General features: G+C 46.1%; 1 protein-coding gene across 1 annotated transcript in view; it reads right to left on the minus strand.

Moving 5' to 3' along the window:
- The window catches only part of DNAH6 (dynein axonemal heavy chain 6), a 3,261,518-nt gene that overhangs the window by 2,808,648 nt on the left and 436,002 nt on the right, over window positions 1–16,868 (minus strand). Inside the window, 1 exon segment of the mRNA XM_029602297.1 lies at window positions 1,040–1,191. Within this exon segment, the coding sequence (XP_029458157.1) occupies window positions 1,040–1,191 (152 nt within the window).

Consider the following 16,868-nt stretch of genomic DNA (forward strand, 5'->3'; position numbering starts at 1 on the left):
GAGCATCAATAAATTGAGGATCTGTAACATCTTATGATGAGAATCCTGCTCTGTTAAGAGCTGGAAAGGCACAGACTCCACCATGGCCTTGACAAACCCAGCAAAAGATAGATCCTCTGGAGGGGATTTACGCCACTCCTCCGGCACAGAGGGTGCAAGATGGCGATGTCTCCTCGTGGACCATGCGGGGAGGCCCGCCGCGGAGCTGGGACATCCACTGCGGAGCTGGGAGCAGCCCTTGGCCGCAACGGAGGCAGAACCAGGCGCTAGAGTAGGCAAATGGGGGTAAGAGGGCCAGGCCACGGGCACACGCAACATCCAGCACTGCTCAGGTAATAATACTGGAAGCAGACTGTAGAGTGTAAATGTACACTTCCAGCATTATTACCAGAATAATAGTGGAAGCAGTCAGGATTCCATTGCACAGCAATCCCAGCAAAGTGGGATTGCTGCTACAGTTACCAGGAGGGTGGGATAGCTTCTAGGGGATGATGTCAGACTGGGGGTATTTAGGGGGGGGCGAAGATGCAATTTACTGGCATCCTTAGTGCGGATGGAGGGAGAGGGATGGAGGCCTGGAGCTGGTTCCTAGCCAGCGAATATTTTGCAACTTGTTGCAACTTGTGCAGGTGAGTGAAAATCAGACCAGAAGGCCCTCAAATGTTACTTTTTTTTTTCAAGAGTGCTACTTAACTGGATATCTTTGAAGATATCCAGGTAAGTAGCTAGTTATCTGGCCACATAAGGCCGGATAACTTTAGGCTTAATGAGAGGCATAGGCTCAAGAGTTCATGGAGTAGAGTTGAAGGGTATCCTCCTTGTCCATTTCAGTCAAAGAAGAGAATTTAGTCATTCACTACTCCTGTTGCTACCATTAAGGTCCTCCACCATCTGCATGACTAAATTTTAGAACCCACCAAACAAATTTGGAAGAGATGATTCCTAAACAATGGGGAAATCCCTTCTATCATTTTATATACCCATCAGGGGGTTACAATTGCAAAATATTTAATAAAAAATACTTATTTATGATATTTACCTGCAAACAGCGCTTTGGTGATGGTACTAGTTTTTCTTTCAGTTTTTTAGCATCTATAAGTAGCAATCCTAAATTTCTCTTTTGCTGAATACCAACTGCATCCTTGAGCTCTCTGTGATATTTTTCCAACTGTTCAGCAAAAAATGCAACACCTGCATTTAAAAAAAAATAAAACCACACTTTAGCTCCATTATGAATACTGTGCATTAATAATGTTCATTTTTTAGTTACATTGCTGTTAGTTGAAAGAAACATAAAAACATAGAAATGTGATGGCAGAAAAAGATCGTTCGGCTTATCTAATCTGCCCATGCACATCAACCCACAGAGAAAGTCCAACTTTTTTCAGATTGCCTAGCAACTTTCTCTATAAGGTAATTCAGGAAAAGGGAAAAAAAATACTGTACCAGTTCAACAACAGTGAAAAATTCCTTCTCAAATATGGCTAAATTGCTGGAATAGCACTTTTCACTAATAGATAGCTATATCATTATACCCAAAATATTCTTTCTCTTCAAAAATGTACCCAGTCTACATTTGATTTCAATTTGGGTTACACATAAAGGTAGATATTCAAAGACCACTAAGTAGACAAAGAAATGCTAATTTTAGCCAAGCTCAAACTAGCCGGCAATATTTTCAGCTTAATTTTTTTCTTAAATCTTGTAAGCCCAAATTTAAATGTTACATTTAGCTGGTTATTGCTTAAAATCAGGTACTGATTAAGTTCTCTTTATCCTTATCCCATAGTTGTGATTTTGCAACACTAAATATTATAAAGGATGCCTTTGAATCCCCACAAAAAACAGTGATGTATTTAGGGGGTGCAAGGGTGCAGATGCATCCTATACCCAAATGCCCAAAAAAACTTCAAGTAAAGAAAAAAAACTGATTATTAAGTTATCATGTGATAAACTTATCAAGGATCTTATTTATAAACTCTAATAAAAACCATATACAAATAAACATATTAGGAAAATCAAGTAATACATTTAGAATAGTTACAACAGCACAGCTCAGCCCTTTTTTATTTCAGCGAGTTAGTACATAATTTCAATTTGTTTCTGTACATTGGACATACAAATCAATAGTACTCTTCACATTTCATACATGATATATAATCTGTTATCATGGGGCAGAAGGTGCAGTGTTTCTGAGTTCTTATTTGAGCCACATGTGGTCCTTCTAGAAGCTTGCAGCCCAAGGCAGTAATTGCAACTCTTACTAACATTCTCAGATGTTGCAGGTCCTGCAGTCTCTTTTTGATCTGTTGGTCTATGACTTCTTGCCCTAGAGAAACATGTTGCATCTAATTTTAGAAGGTCTACTCTTCCAACATGGATCGACTCCAATCCAAACAAGGAAGCTTGTGATGCACCCAACATCTATTAGATTAACAAAAAGAACCACTGGCCATCTTCTAGTCTTCCTCTTGCAGACTGCCATGCAGATCAAATGATCTAAATTGCTCATTTCTCCTTTATTTTTATTATAGTTCAAAATCATCTCCACTTTCTTTTGCACTCCTGCTACTTGATGCATAATGATGCATTGTAGAGAGCAATGGCTTTTGACTTTTTAGGGACATATTATATTTAGGTAAGGTTCCTATTAAAGCTCAAACTTGCTTGCATCTCATTGGGAATGTCTAGTTTATTCTTCCAGGTACATCAGATCCTTCTCCAATAGTCTTTTGGCAAGGTCTGTGGAGATGAAAAAACTGTCATCAAGACACCAATCGAATTTCAGTACTATAGGCTGACAAGTTTCTTAACAACATGGGTTCCCAGGTGGGTATACTAGGTTCTTTTCCTAGAAATCCCTAATCAATGGGTAGGATGTTACACCACCATATTTTGAGTCCATACTTGGATGGCTTACTAGGCATATACTACCTGAATGGACTGTGACAACTGAAGTCCACCAGCCCTTGCTTTTACTGAGATATGTATCCGTAACACATAATACTTTTTCAACTCATGCACAGAATCCACAACCAACCAATGGGACAGTGCTATAACGGGGTACAAATCATATCGCAATGACAGAGAGGAGCACCCGGGAGGCAGTGTGGCGCTTTATGTCCGGGATGGCATAGAGTCCAACAGGATAAACATCCTGCATGAGACTAAATGCACAATTGAATCTTTATGGGTAGTCTTCCCCTTCTGTGTCGGGGAAGACTATAGAGATAGGAGTATACTACCGTCCACCTGGTCAAGATGGTGAAACTGACAGTGAAATGCTAAGAGAAATTAGGGAAGCTAACCAAATTGGTAGTGCGGTAATAATGGGAGACTTCAATTACCCCAATATTGACTGGGTAAATATTGACTAGAATAAATGATAGATTTAAGGAGCAATTGGTTCAGGAACCGACGAGAGAGGGAGCAATTTTAGATCTAATTCTCAGTGAAGCACAAGATATGGTGAGAGAGGTAATGGTGGTGGGGCTGCTTGGCAATAGTGATCATAATATGATCAAATTTGAATTAACGACTGGAAGGGGGACAGTAAGCAAATCCACGGCTCTCGTGCTAAACTTTCAAAAGGGAAACTTTGATAAAATGAGAAAAATAGTTAGAAAAAAACTGAAAAGGGGCAGCTACAAAAGTAAAAAGTGTGCAAAAGGCGTGGTCATTGTTAAAAAAAAAAAATACCATCCTAGAAGCACAGTCCAGATGTATTCCACACATTAAGAAAGGTGGAAAGCAGGCAAAATGATTACTGGCATGGTTAAAAGGGGAGGTGAAAGAAGCTATTTTAGCCAAAAGATCTTCATTCAAAAATTGGAAGAAGGATCCAACAGAGGAAAATAGGAAAATGCATAAACGTTGGCAAGTTAAATGTAAAACATTGATAAGACAAGCTAAGAGAGAATTTGAAAAGAAGTTGGCCATAGAGGCAAAAACTCACAGTAAAAACTTTTTTAAATATATCCGAAGCAGAAAGCCTGTGAGGGAGTCAGTTGGACCGTTAGATGATCGAGGGGTTAAAGGGGCACTTAGAGAAGATAAGGCCATCGCGGAAAGATTAAATGATTTCTTTTCTTCGGAGTTTACTGAAGAGGATGTTGGGGAGGTACCCGTACTGGAGAAGGTTTTCATGGGTAATGATTCAGATGCACTGAACCAAATCACGGTGAACCTAGAAGATGTGATAGACCTGACTGATAAACAGAAGAGTAGTAAATCACCTGGACCAGATGGTATACACCCCAGAGTTCTGAAGGAACTAAAAAATTAAATTTCAGACCTATTAGTAAAAATGTGTAACCTATCTGTTGCGGTCCCGGGCCAAGGGGGTTCCCGGCCGGGATCTCCTACTGGGTTGGGTGGATCCCTCGGCGGTAGCCGCGGATCGCGCGGGCCACGGCGCATCTCTTCCTGCGTCTCCAGAGCAGCATCGGGGAGAGCGCGGCAGGACCTGCCCCCTTAAAGGGTCCGAGGCAGAAGAGTCGGGTCGGCCCCGGATGATGATGTCAGACGCCCGGGGAGATTTAAACCTCTCCCCGGGAAGGCTCAGATGGCTTTGCAACAGGGTCCTTGCTGGTTTCTTCTGGAGTTTTGCCTTGCCTGCCGCCTGCCTTGATCTTGCCTGGAACTGGACTTCGCCTTGCCTGTCGACTGCCTTGATCTTGCCTGGAACTGGACTTCGCCTTGCCTGCCGCCTGCCTTGACCTTGCCTGGAACTGGACTTTGCCTTGCCTGCCGCCTGCCTTGACCTTGCCTGGAACTGGACTTTGCCTTGCTGCCGCCTGCCTTGACCTTGCCTGGAACTGGGCTTTGCTTTGCCTGCCGCCTGCCTTGACCTTGCCTGGAACTGGACTTTGCTTTGCCTGCCACCTGCCTTGTATTCGCTGGATTGAGTTACCGCTCCACCTTCCAGAAGGGAATTCATCAGGACTACTCCTCGGTGAGTACCCTCCGGACCAAGGGTCCACTACTGATTGGGTTAGAATAGATTGCAAAGGCCATGGACCCGGTGGACTTGCATGGTCTCCAGGCTATTCCTGGCCTGGCTCAACAACTCATGCAACAGCGGCAACAACAACAACAGTGCCTTGAGGCTCTGACCGCCATGGTAGAAAGTTTGGCAAACCGGCTCGACTCAGTCCGAGGAGCAGAGGCTGCCGTCCCAACGCCTGCGACTGCAAGCCTTATGAGTATGGTAACCCATCTGCCTGCTCCACCTCGCTATGCTGGAGATGCCAAGAAATGTCATGGATTTTTAAATCAATGCTTCATTCGATTTTCCTTAACAGCAGTTTTCCTCAGATCGAATCAAGACATCCTTCATCATCTCCTTATTAGATGGGAAGTCCCTAGCCTGGGCATCCCCGATCTGGGAACGAGGAGACTCCATTTTGAACGACTTGCCACGATTTGTTCGGACCTTCTATCAGGTATTCGACGAACCAGGACGTCAGTCTACTGCCTCCTCTGAACTCCTCAACCTACATCAAGGCACTCGTACGTTGGCAGAGTTCGCGGTGGAATTCCGTACCCTGGCTTCCAAGTTGGGTTGGCAGAATGATTGTCTAAGACGAATTTTTTTGGAAGGACTCTCCCCTCGCATCAAAGATGAGTTGGCGGCGCGAGAGATTCCAGATGATCTAGAGGCGGGGGATCGACCTCACAGGTCGTATTGATCGTCACCTATAGCAACAAGCCAAGGAAGTGAGAGCCTACCATCACACAGTTCCCTTGGCTCCCACCTTCTCCCATCCTATGATTCCTTCTAACCCTCCTGAAGTATCCACTGAAGGCAAGGAGGAGCCCATGCAGTTGGGTAGGAGCCACCTGACCACAGAGGAAAAACAACGCCGAAGGAGAATGGGACTTTGCCTATACTGCGGTAATAAGGGGCCTCTTTTGGCTCAGTGCCCCGATCGTCCGGGAAACTACCGAACCTAGGTGTCTTGGAGGGGTTGACCCTAGGGAGCAGTCTCGCCCCTCACTGTACAGTTCTGGTCATGATACATTACCTTCAAGGATCTCTCACTATGTTGGCCCTAATCGACTCAGGTTCAGGAGGAAACTTTATTCTGGCAGAGCTGGTCCACCAGCTACAATTACCAGTACTTCATCATAAGTCCCCCTTATACATCTCCTGGATCCAGGGGGAGAATCTTCCGGGTCAAGTCACCACCTGCACTGCCCTGATAACTCTCCAGACGGGGATCCTCCATAAGGAGGAGATATCCTTCTTCATTTTGGAAAAAGCGGTTCACCCAGTGGTTTTGGGACTCCCCTGGCTACAAAAACACACACCCATTATTGACTGGGGACCAGAATGTTTCACTGCCTGTTTAAAGCAAAGACCTCAGCCCAGAATCCAACTAGCCACCTCAAAACTGCTACCACCATCACAATATGCAGATTTTTCGGATGTATTTTCCAAAAAAGAAGCAGAGATACTCCCAGCACATCGCAATTTTGATTGTGCCATAAATCTGCTTCCTAATACTTGTCCACCTAGAGGCCGGGTGTATCCATTATCTGGGCCCGAATCTTTAGCTATGTCCCAGTACATTAAAGAAAATCTGGAACGAGTATTTATTCGACCTTCATCATCTCCGGCAGGAGCAGGGCTCTTTTTTGTTCCCAAGAAAGATGGGTCATTAAGACCATGTATTGACTACCGTGGACTTAATGCGATAACTCGCAAGGACCGATATCCTCTCCCGCTGATTTCGGAATTACTAGATTGCCTTCATGGAGCTAGTATATTTACTAAGCTGGACTTATGGGGGGTGTACAACCTGGTGCGGATTAGACCTGGAGATGAATGGAAGATAGCGTTTAATACGCGAGATGGACATTACGAATATCTGGTGATGCCATTTGGTCTTTGTAATGCGCCGGCGGTATTCCAAAATTTAATGAATGAAATATTTTGAGACATGTTGAACCAAGGAGTAATCATCTATCTGGATGATATATTAATCTACTCTAAAACTCTGGCCGCCCATCGCATAAAAGTTCAAAAAGGTCTTCAACGACTACGAGAAAATCGGTTATTTGTAAAACTGGAGAAATGTCTATTTGAAAGACAATCATTACCTTTTCTGGGATATATCATATCCACCACTGGTTTTCAGATGGACCCTGATAAATTGGCTAGCATCCGAGAATGGCCACAACCAGTGGGACTCCGGGCCCTACAACGTTTTTTAGGGTTCGCTAATTTCTACAGGATGTTCATTCGTCGATTTTCTCACATTGTGGCACCTCTCACGGCTCTGACTAAAAAGGGAGCAGACCCCAGGAATTGGCCTGACGAGGCAGTACGGGCTTTTGAGGATCTAAAAATTGAATTTTTACAAAAACCCTGTCTCCATCATCCAGATCCCATGCGAACATTTATTGTGGAAGTGGATGCTTCTGATATGGCGGTAGGAGCAGTACTTTGCCAACATTCCAACCAAGGGAAATTACTCCCCTCTTCCTACTTTTCTCGCAAATTTTCCCAGGCAGAAAGGAACTACGGGATTTGAGACAAGGAATTGCTGGCCATTAAAATGGCCTTCGAGGAATGGAGGCAATGGCTGGAGGGAGCACAACATATGATTACAGTTTATACAGATCACAAGAACTTGGAGTACCTTAGTAAAGCACAACGACTGAACCCACGCTAGGCTCGGTGGTCGCTATTCTTCAGTTGTTTTGATTTTGTATTACGTTACCGACCTGCAACAAAAAACATTCGTGCTGATGCCCTGTCCCGGCTGCATGAGACCGATGACACACCTGACTCCCCCAGCTATATTATTGACCCGGCCAGAGTGGTACTGGCCGCCACTAGGACTGCGCCACCAGGGAAGGCAGTGGTCCCTCTTCGCCTTCGTCCCAAGGTACTCTCTTGGGCGCATGATTCTCTTACGGCGGGCCATCCCGGGAGAGCAGGTACATTGGAAATACTATCCCGCTACTATTGGTGGCCCAATTGTCACAAGGATGTGCGGGCCTACGTCGATTCCTGTCCAAAGTGTGCCAAACAGAAACCATTACCTGGTCGACCATGGGGCCTCCTCCAACCCCTACCACCCCCTCAGGAACCTTGGACCCATATCTCCACGGACTTTATTGTGGACCTTCCTTCTTCTTCCGGCAAGCAGGTTATTTGGGTGGTGGTCGACCGATTTTCCAAAATGGCGCACTTTATTCCACTGCCCAAGCTACCATCCGCCCTTGAGCTAGCAGAACTGTTTGCTCTTCATGTGTTCCGCCTTCATGGTCTTCCACTCCACATTACATCAGACAGAGGTCCACAATTTACCGCCAAATATTGGGGTGCATTGTGTAAAAAATGTGGGGTACAGTTGGAATTTACCACTGCTTTTCACCCACAAGGGAATGGACAGGCTGAACGCATCAACCGTGGATTGAAGACGTTCCTCCGCCTGTTTGTGAATGATCTTCAGGATGATTGGTCCTCGCTGTTACCCTGGGCCGAATTTTCACATAATTCACACACGCACTCGGCCACTGGGAATTCTCCCTTCCAGATTGTTTACGGGAAGCAGCCCCGACCTTCTCTTCCTTTGCCGGGTTTGGTTGCCTCTCCGGCGGCCCACCTTTCTGCATCACAGCTTCATGAAGCTAAGCTGTTACGTGCGGCTGCTACCTCCAAGCTGTTACGTGCGGCTGCAACCTCCAAGCGGATGACGGATAAGCATCGTCGCCCTTCTCCACTATTTAATACGGGAGACCGTGTTTGGCTGAGTACCCGTCACATACGTCTCCGGGTTCCGTCTATGAGACTGGCTCCTAAGTATATTAGACGTTTCTTTGTCAGCAAACGCTTGGGTCCAGTCACCTATCGCTTGCGGCTCCCGACCAGTCTCCGTATTCATAATTCCTTACACGTCTCCTTGCTCAAACCTGTGATCTGCTCTCCGTTCCATGCTGCTCCCTCTCGACCACCCATGGTTGCATCTGAGGACGATCCGATTTATCAGGTATGGGAGGTTCTCAACATCCGTCGTAACCACAGACGATGGGAATAGCTGATTGCATGGGAAGGCTTTGGTCCGCAGGAGAACTCGTGGGAACCATCCGTAAACATCTTGGATAAGAACTTACTCCAGAACTTTCATCTTTCACACCCCGGTAAGCCTGGTCCTTCTAGAAAAGGGCGAAAGAGGGGGGGTACTGTTGCGGTCCTGGGCCGAGGGGGTTTCCGGCCGGGACCTCCTACCGAGTCGGGCGGATCCCTCGGCGGCGGCCGCGGATCGCGCGGGCTGCAGAGCGTCTCTCCCTGCGTCTCCAGAGCAGCATCGGGGAGAGCACGGCAGGACCCGCCCCCTTAAAGGGGCCGAGGCAGGAGAGTCGGGTCAGCCCCGGATGATGACGTCAGATGCCCGGAGAGATTTAAACCTCTCCCCGGGAAGGCTCAGATGCCTTTGCAACAGGGTCCTTGCTGGTTTCTTCTGGAGTTTTGCCTTGCCTGTCGCCTGCCTTGATCTTGCCTGGAACTGGACTTCGCCTTGCCTGCCGCCTCCCTTGAACTTGCCTGGAACTGGACCTTGCTCTATCTGTCGCCTGCCTTGTATTCGCTGGATTGAGTTACCGCTCCACCTTCCAGAAGGGAATTCATCAGGACTTCTCCTCGGTGAGTACCCTCCGGACCAAGGGTCCACTACTGATTGGGTTAGAACACTATCATTAAAATCATCCATTGTACCTGAAGACTGGAGGATAGCTAATGTAACCCCCATATTTAAAAAGGGCTCCAGGGGAGATCCGGGAAATTACAGACCGGTTAGCCTGACTTCAGTGCCAGGAAAAATAGTGGAAAGTGTTCTAAACATCAAAATCACAGAACATATAGAAAGACATGGTTAATGGAACAAAGTCAGCATGGCTTTACCCAAGGCAAGTCTTGCCTCACAAATCTGCTTCACTTTTTTGAAGGAATTAATAAACATGTGGATAAAGGTGAACCGGTAGATGTAGTATACTTGGATTTTCAGAAGGCATTTGACAAAGTTCCTCATGAAAGGCTTCTAGGAAAAGTAAAAAGTCATGGGATAGGTGGCGATGTCCTTTCGTGGATTACAAACTGGCTAAAAGACAGGAAACAGAGACTAGGATTAAATGGACAATTTTCTCAGTGGAAGGGAGTAGGCAGTGGAGTGCCTCAGGGATCTGTACTAGGACCCTTACTTTTCAATATATTTATAAATGATCTGGAAAGAAATACGACGAGTGAGGGTAATCAAATTTGCAGATGATACAAAATTGTTCAGAGTAGTTAAATCACATGCAGATTGTGATAAACTGCAGGAAGACCTTGTGAGGCTGGAAAATTGGGCATCTAAATGGCAGATGAAATTTAATGTGGACAAGTGCAAGGTGATGCATATAGGGAAAAATAACCCATGCTATTGTTACACAATGTTAGGTTCCATATTAGGTGCTACTACCCAAGAAAGAGATCTAGGCGTCATAGTGGATAACACATTGAAATCATCGGTTCAGCAACAGAATGTTGGGAATTATTAGAAAAGGAATGGTGAATAAAACGGAAAATGTCATAATGCCTCTGTATTGCTCCATGGTGAGACCGCACCTTCAATATTGTGTACAATTCTAGTCGCCGCATCTCAAAAAAAATATAATTGCGATGGAGAAGGTACAGAGAAGGGCTACCAAAATGATAAAGGGAATGGAACAGCTCCCCTATGAGGAAAGACTAAAGAGGTTAGGAGTTTTCAGCTTGGAGAAGAGACGGCTGAGGGGGAAAATGACAGAGATGTTTAAAATCATGAGAGGTCTAGAACGGGTGGATGTGAATCGTTTTTTTACTCTTTCGGATAATAAAAAGACAAGGGGCACTCCATGAAGTTAGCATGTGGCACATTTAAATCTAATTGGAGAAAGTTCTTTTTCACTCAACGCACAATTAAACTTTGGAATTTGTTGCCAGAGGATGTGGTTAGTGCAGTTAGTATAGCTGTGTTCAAAAAAGGATTGGATAAGTTCTTGGACGAGAAGTCCATTACCTGCTATTAATTAAGTTGACTTAGATAATAACCACCGCTATTACTAGCAACGGCAACATGGAATAGACTTAGTTTTTGGGTACTTTACAGGTTCTTATGGCCTGGATTGGCCACTGTTGGAAACAGGATGCTGGGCTTGATGGACCCTTGGTCTGACCAAGAATGGCATTTTCTTATGTTCTTATGTTCTTACATCACGGATGGGTGTGAGTTTATCCTGAGCACTTCTATGATCCCATGTTGCCTTAGGGGTAGATTTTCAAAGATGCGGCGCATGTCCATGTGCGCACACATGGATGCCTGATTTTATAATATGCGCGCACAGATGTGCGAATGTTATAAAACTGGGGGTCGGCGCGCACAGGATGAACAATTGTGCATCCTGTGTGCACAGATGCCTGTGGCCTTCTTCAGTTCCCTCCCAGTCCACTCCAATTTTGGAGTGGACTGGGAGGGAACTTCCCAACCCCCTACACTAACCTCCCTTCCCCTTCCCCTAACCTACCCACCCCCTAGCCCTAACCTAGCCCCCCAAAATCTTTATTTTACCTTTTGCGCCTGCCTCAGGGCAGGCATAGGTTGCATGCGCCGGCACATGATCCCCCGGCACAGCGGCCAATGGCCGCATTGCCAGGCGCCTCTAGCCCCAGCCCCCCCCCCCCCCGCCCCTTTCCCGAGGCCCCAGAAATTACGCACATAATGCTTTGAAAATCTACCCCGTATTGTCAAAGCGTAGGAATTTTGTGTTTTGTCAAAATCAATGAAGGTGCATTATATTTCGAAATTATGAACATCATGAACATTTCAAGTATAATTACACCAGCACTTTGCAACTGCCATGAAGCAAGCTACTCAATATTAGGAGGTCAATATAAACCTTCATCTCAGTTGTCCACCCTTTTCCACCCTGGGGTTGTGTCAGGATGTTCTTCAATCTTATTCTAATATAATGTTGTGCATCTCTATTCATGTCTCTCACAATAAAAGGTAATAGCTCACTTTTAGGGCTGGATTTTTAAACCTACGCACGCTGGGGCAGATTTTATAAATCTGCGCATACGCGTACTTGTGCACGTACCCCTTTGAAAATCTACCCAGTTGTGCACGCTACCCGGCATGCAGAAATGTACGCCCGATTTTATAACATGTGCGCAGCCGCGTGCATGTTATAAAATCCGGGGTCGGCGCGCGCAATGGGGTGCACACTAGTGCACCTTGCGTGCTCCGAGCCCTAGGGGAGCCCCTATAGCTTTCCCCATTCCCTTCCGCCCCCCCCCCCCCCCCCCCCCCCCCTTCCCCTCCCTTCCCCTTCCTAACTCACCCCCCAGCCCTACCTAAACCCCCCCCCCCTAACTTTTATTCCCTAAGTTGAGCCTGCCTCTGGGGAGGCATAGGTTGTGCGCACCGGCCAAGTGCCGGTGCGCAATCCCCTGGCACGGCCGCTGGGCCGGAGGCCTCAGCCCCCACCCCTTTCACAAAGCCCCGGGACATATGCGTGTCCCGGTCTTTGCGCGCGTCACCGGGCCTATGCAAAATAGGCTCGGCGCACATAACCCTTTTAAAATCTGCCCCTTAAGGTTTAGAAGAAATCGGGAGAGGACTCCAGAGGTCGCCAAGAGCTGTCCAGACTTCAATCTCCAGAGCCCCAGCTTCCAGTAGCCCTGCACCCCTTGAAGCAGAAGAGCATCAGAAGACTCATCTGCATACCTTACCCAGAAGCCCCTGGAGAGGTCACCAAGAGCTATCCCAGCTTTAGTCTCCAGTCCCAGCTTCACACCCCTTGCAACAGAAGAGGAAAAAAACACACATACCTTTAGGCATGCTTGCCTTAAAGCTCTTTACTAGACATTTACTACAGATTTTATAAAAAAGGAATTTAATTCAAAACAAGGTATACAGGAGGTGCTGGATGTGCTGGAGCAAGCACTGTGGTAGCTGGACGAGAAGCCAGACCCTGAAGATAGTTCACCATCATGTTCAATCGATCTTTCTGCTGCTTCAGCTGATGAACTAACCCAGTGAGGGCGGAGGCCTGGGGTGAGTCCGCTGAGCTCATGGCCTCAGTAACCTGTGATGAGTGTCATGGGTGTGAGCCCTTAATACTGTGGCGTAGATGACGGAGCTTCTTATGAGAAACTATGAGGCCTTTGCTGACAACTGTTGAAAGTGCCCTGGTGCTTCACCTATACCAGCTGCCTCCCCTACAGGTTCTGGTGGCCAGCAGGACTTAGTTAGGTCTCTAGAAAAATATAGTGAGTGAATGTTCAGGTCAGATATAGGCGGCAGGCAAGCATGGTCAGATCCAAGTCTGAAGCAAGAGGTCAGTACTAGGAGATCAGACCAAAGAGTGGATGAAGACAGGCAAGGAGACACTGGATGAGGCAGGCTGGGCTAGGCAAGGCTAGATGAGACAGGCTGAGTAAGGCAAAGCTAGGCAAGACAGGCCTGGGTAAGGCAAGGCAAGGCTGGAAGAGGCTTGCTAGGCAAGGCAAGGCTGGATGAGGCTGACTGGGCAAGACAAGGCTAGATTAGGAATGCTGGAACAGGAACACAGGAGTGACACACATTACACTAGGTAGGAGAGCCGTAGCTGAGGCAGGTTACTGAAGTCATCGCTGGATTTAAATACCCAGCCACATGATATCAGAGAGACAGTGGGAGCACTGATATCAGACAGCCAGTGGGAGCACTGAGAGGAGAGGATCACCTTGCTGGTGGCCGGAAAAAATCAGTAAGTACTGCTTGGAGAAACTTTTAAAACGTTAAATTATTGGGGAGAAATAAACTATTGGGGTATATTATTTAGTATGTTCATGTGTTTTATTTTAAATAGGTAGTCAGAAAGTCAGGCAACATACAGAAGTTTGTGTGTTTGTATTTCCCAACCTTCCCACCCATCCCGAGCTCCTGCAAACAACCATCCAGCGCTCATCCTGCAAACAACCATCCAGCGCTCATCCTGAACTTTTCCAGCAAGCAGCTAACCAGCAAGCAGCTAACCACCCAATTAATTATCTCCTCATCCTAGCCTCCCCCCATCGGCCCCCATCTACCCACCGCGACAGCCAACTAACCATTCATAATGTCTCCAGCTCTTCCAATACCAACTTTGCAACACCGCCTCCTACCTAAAAGACCATCCACCAGACAAGCCCTTCACAACAACCTAAAAACACTCACCCCTATTCTGATTGCTCCAATCACCCAGCTTTTAGGACTCACCCTCTTTTCACTCTCACTCTTCAATGCACAATCCCTAACAAAAAAATCCCTAATTTTCAATGATTATCTCACCGACGCCAAGCCAGATATTTGCGCTGTAACCGAAACATGGCTCAAGCCCTCAGATACAGCTTTAATAAACCAACTCCCTACGCTGACCTACGACTTCTTCTCACTCCCGAGACTGAAAAAAAGAGGAGGTGGAATCCTTTTAGCTACCAAAAAAAGCCTTAATTTCACCCAACACCCATTCACTTCTAACACAAAACTGGAAGTCGGTTTCTTCACATCACAACATCTTCAAATCCTTCTTGTCTACGCCCCCCCAGGGCTCCTAGAAGCAGACGTCTCCCCAATTCTCGAAATCACCACCACACTCATCGACCTGGACTCTCCAGCAATCATCTTAGGAGATTTCAATCTGCACATAGACAATCCTTCACCATCTAATAGCTGCGTAACCCTCCTCACAGCCCTGTCAGCAATGGGATTCCAACAATTAGTCAACGAACCCACTCACAAAGCGGGTCACACTCTGGACTTATCTTCAGCAACAAAGGCATTACGACTACATCCAATTTGAAGATCAAAAAAGTACCATGGTCGGACCACACTCTCATCTCTACCTCTTTCGCTTTGAAAGAAACCAACACTCCTAATATCCATTCACCTTCATTCCAATACAGGAGGCGATGCTCCCCAGAGGATCTTAACAACCTGCTGGAGTCACAGCTCCCTCTATTAGATCTCACCGACCCGAACTCTGCCATTCGCTCCTGGAACAATATAACAGAGAATATAGCTAACAAGCTCTGCCCTTCAACTATAAAAAAATCTCACACCAATGCCTCCAACAGACAACCTTGGTTCACCAATGAACTCAGAAAACTAAAACAAAGCTTAAGAAAGAAAGAAGCGACTTGGCGTAAAACTCCTTGTGACATCACCATTTCATCATACAAATCCACACTATACCAATACAAAGCCCTCACCTCAAAATCAAAAAAAGATTATTTTGCATCTAAGATTCACAACCTGGTCTTTGATGCTAAAGCCCTCTTCGCTTATGTATCCAGCCTCACTCAAACCATACCGCGAGAAATCCCCGGCGACATGGCACAATCCAAAGCTGAAGAACTCACCCAGTTTTTCCAAAATAAAATCAACAATCTTTTAACTCAACTGCCTTTCAACACAGCTGACGCCCCCTCCCGACATATCAACACCCGACTCATAAACTCCAGCCTAAACACTTTTGAGCCCGTCTCTTCCACTGAGATACAAACCATCCTGAGAAGAATGAAACCTTGTCTCATCCTGCAGACCACATCCCCACCAAACTACTCCTATCTATTCCAGACACAATAGCCACATCATTGACAAACATCATCAACTGCTCTCTAGCCCAAGGATCCTTCCCAGATGATCTCAAAATGGCCTCAATCTCACCACTCCTAAAGAAACCCAACCTTGACCCGAAGGACCCCAACAACTTCCGCCCCATAGCTAACCTCCCATTCATCGCCAAGATCATGGAAAAATTAGTCAACTCTCAACTTTCAAACTACATCGAAGACCAATAATCTCCTCTTCGCCCCACAACACGGATTCCGAAAAAAATCGAGGCACAGAATCTCTCCTTCTCTCTTTGACAGACCATATCCTATTGGGCCTCGACAAAGGAAACTCATTCCTACTGATCTTGCTAGACTTATCCGCAGCGTTCGACACGGTCAACCACGCCATCCTCCTAAACCAGTTGTCATCTATAGGAATCAGCGGCACCGTCCTTTCCTGGTTTAAAACCTTTCTCAACAATAGGGGTTACAAAGTCAAACTCCAAAACAAGGAATCCTCAAGATTTGACTCTGCCATAGGAGTCCCACAAGTTTCCTCATTATCTCCGACTCTTTTCAATATTTACCTTCTTCCTCTATGCCAACTTCTCACTGACCTCAATCTAAAGTTTTTCCTGTACGCAGATGATATTCAAATCATCATCCCTATCAAAGACACATACTCTAATACTCTTGACTACTGGGAATCATGCCACCAAAAAATCAAACAACTACTCAACAGCCTACACCTCATCTTAAATTCCTCCAAGACTGAGATCCTTCTCATCTCGCCTGAAAACAACACCAACAACAGTACTCTTCCTACCAATCTTCCTACCACACAAACTAGAGACCTAGGAGTGATAATAGATAACCGGCTAAACTTCAAGGCACACATCAACAAAACAACCAAAGACTGCTTCTATAAACTCCAGGTCCTGAAAAGGATAAGACCTCTTTTCCACGCTCAAGACTTCAGAACGATCATCCAAGCAGTCATTTTTTCGAAACTGGACTACTGCAATTCCCTATTGCTAGGTCTACCTTCATCCTACTCCAAACCACTACAGATGGTTCAAAATTCAGCAGCCCGTATTCTGACAGGCGCAAGGAAAAGAGACCACATTTCCCCCGTCCTGAAAGAGCTTCATTGGTTACCCGTATACTTCCGCATCATGTATAAAGCCATAACTATCACCTATAAAACTATACATCAACTCACCATTCTCGATCTCCAATTCCCTCTCCAAGTACATAATTC

Source organism: Rhinatrema bivittatum, chromosome 1 (genome assembly GCF_901001135.1).
Source record: "Rhinatrema bivittatum chromosome 1, aRhiBiv1.1, whole genome shotgun sequence".
Taxonomy (NCBI): Eukaryota; Metazoa; Chordata; class Amphibia; order Gymnophiona; family Rhinatrematidae; genus Rhinatrema; species Rhinatrema bivittatum.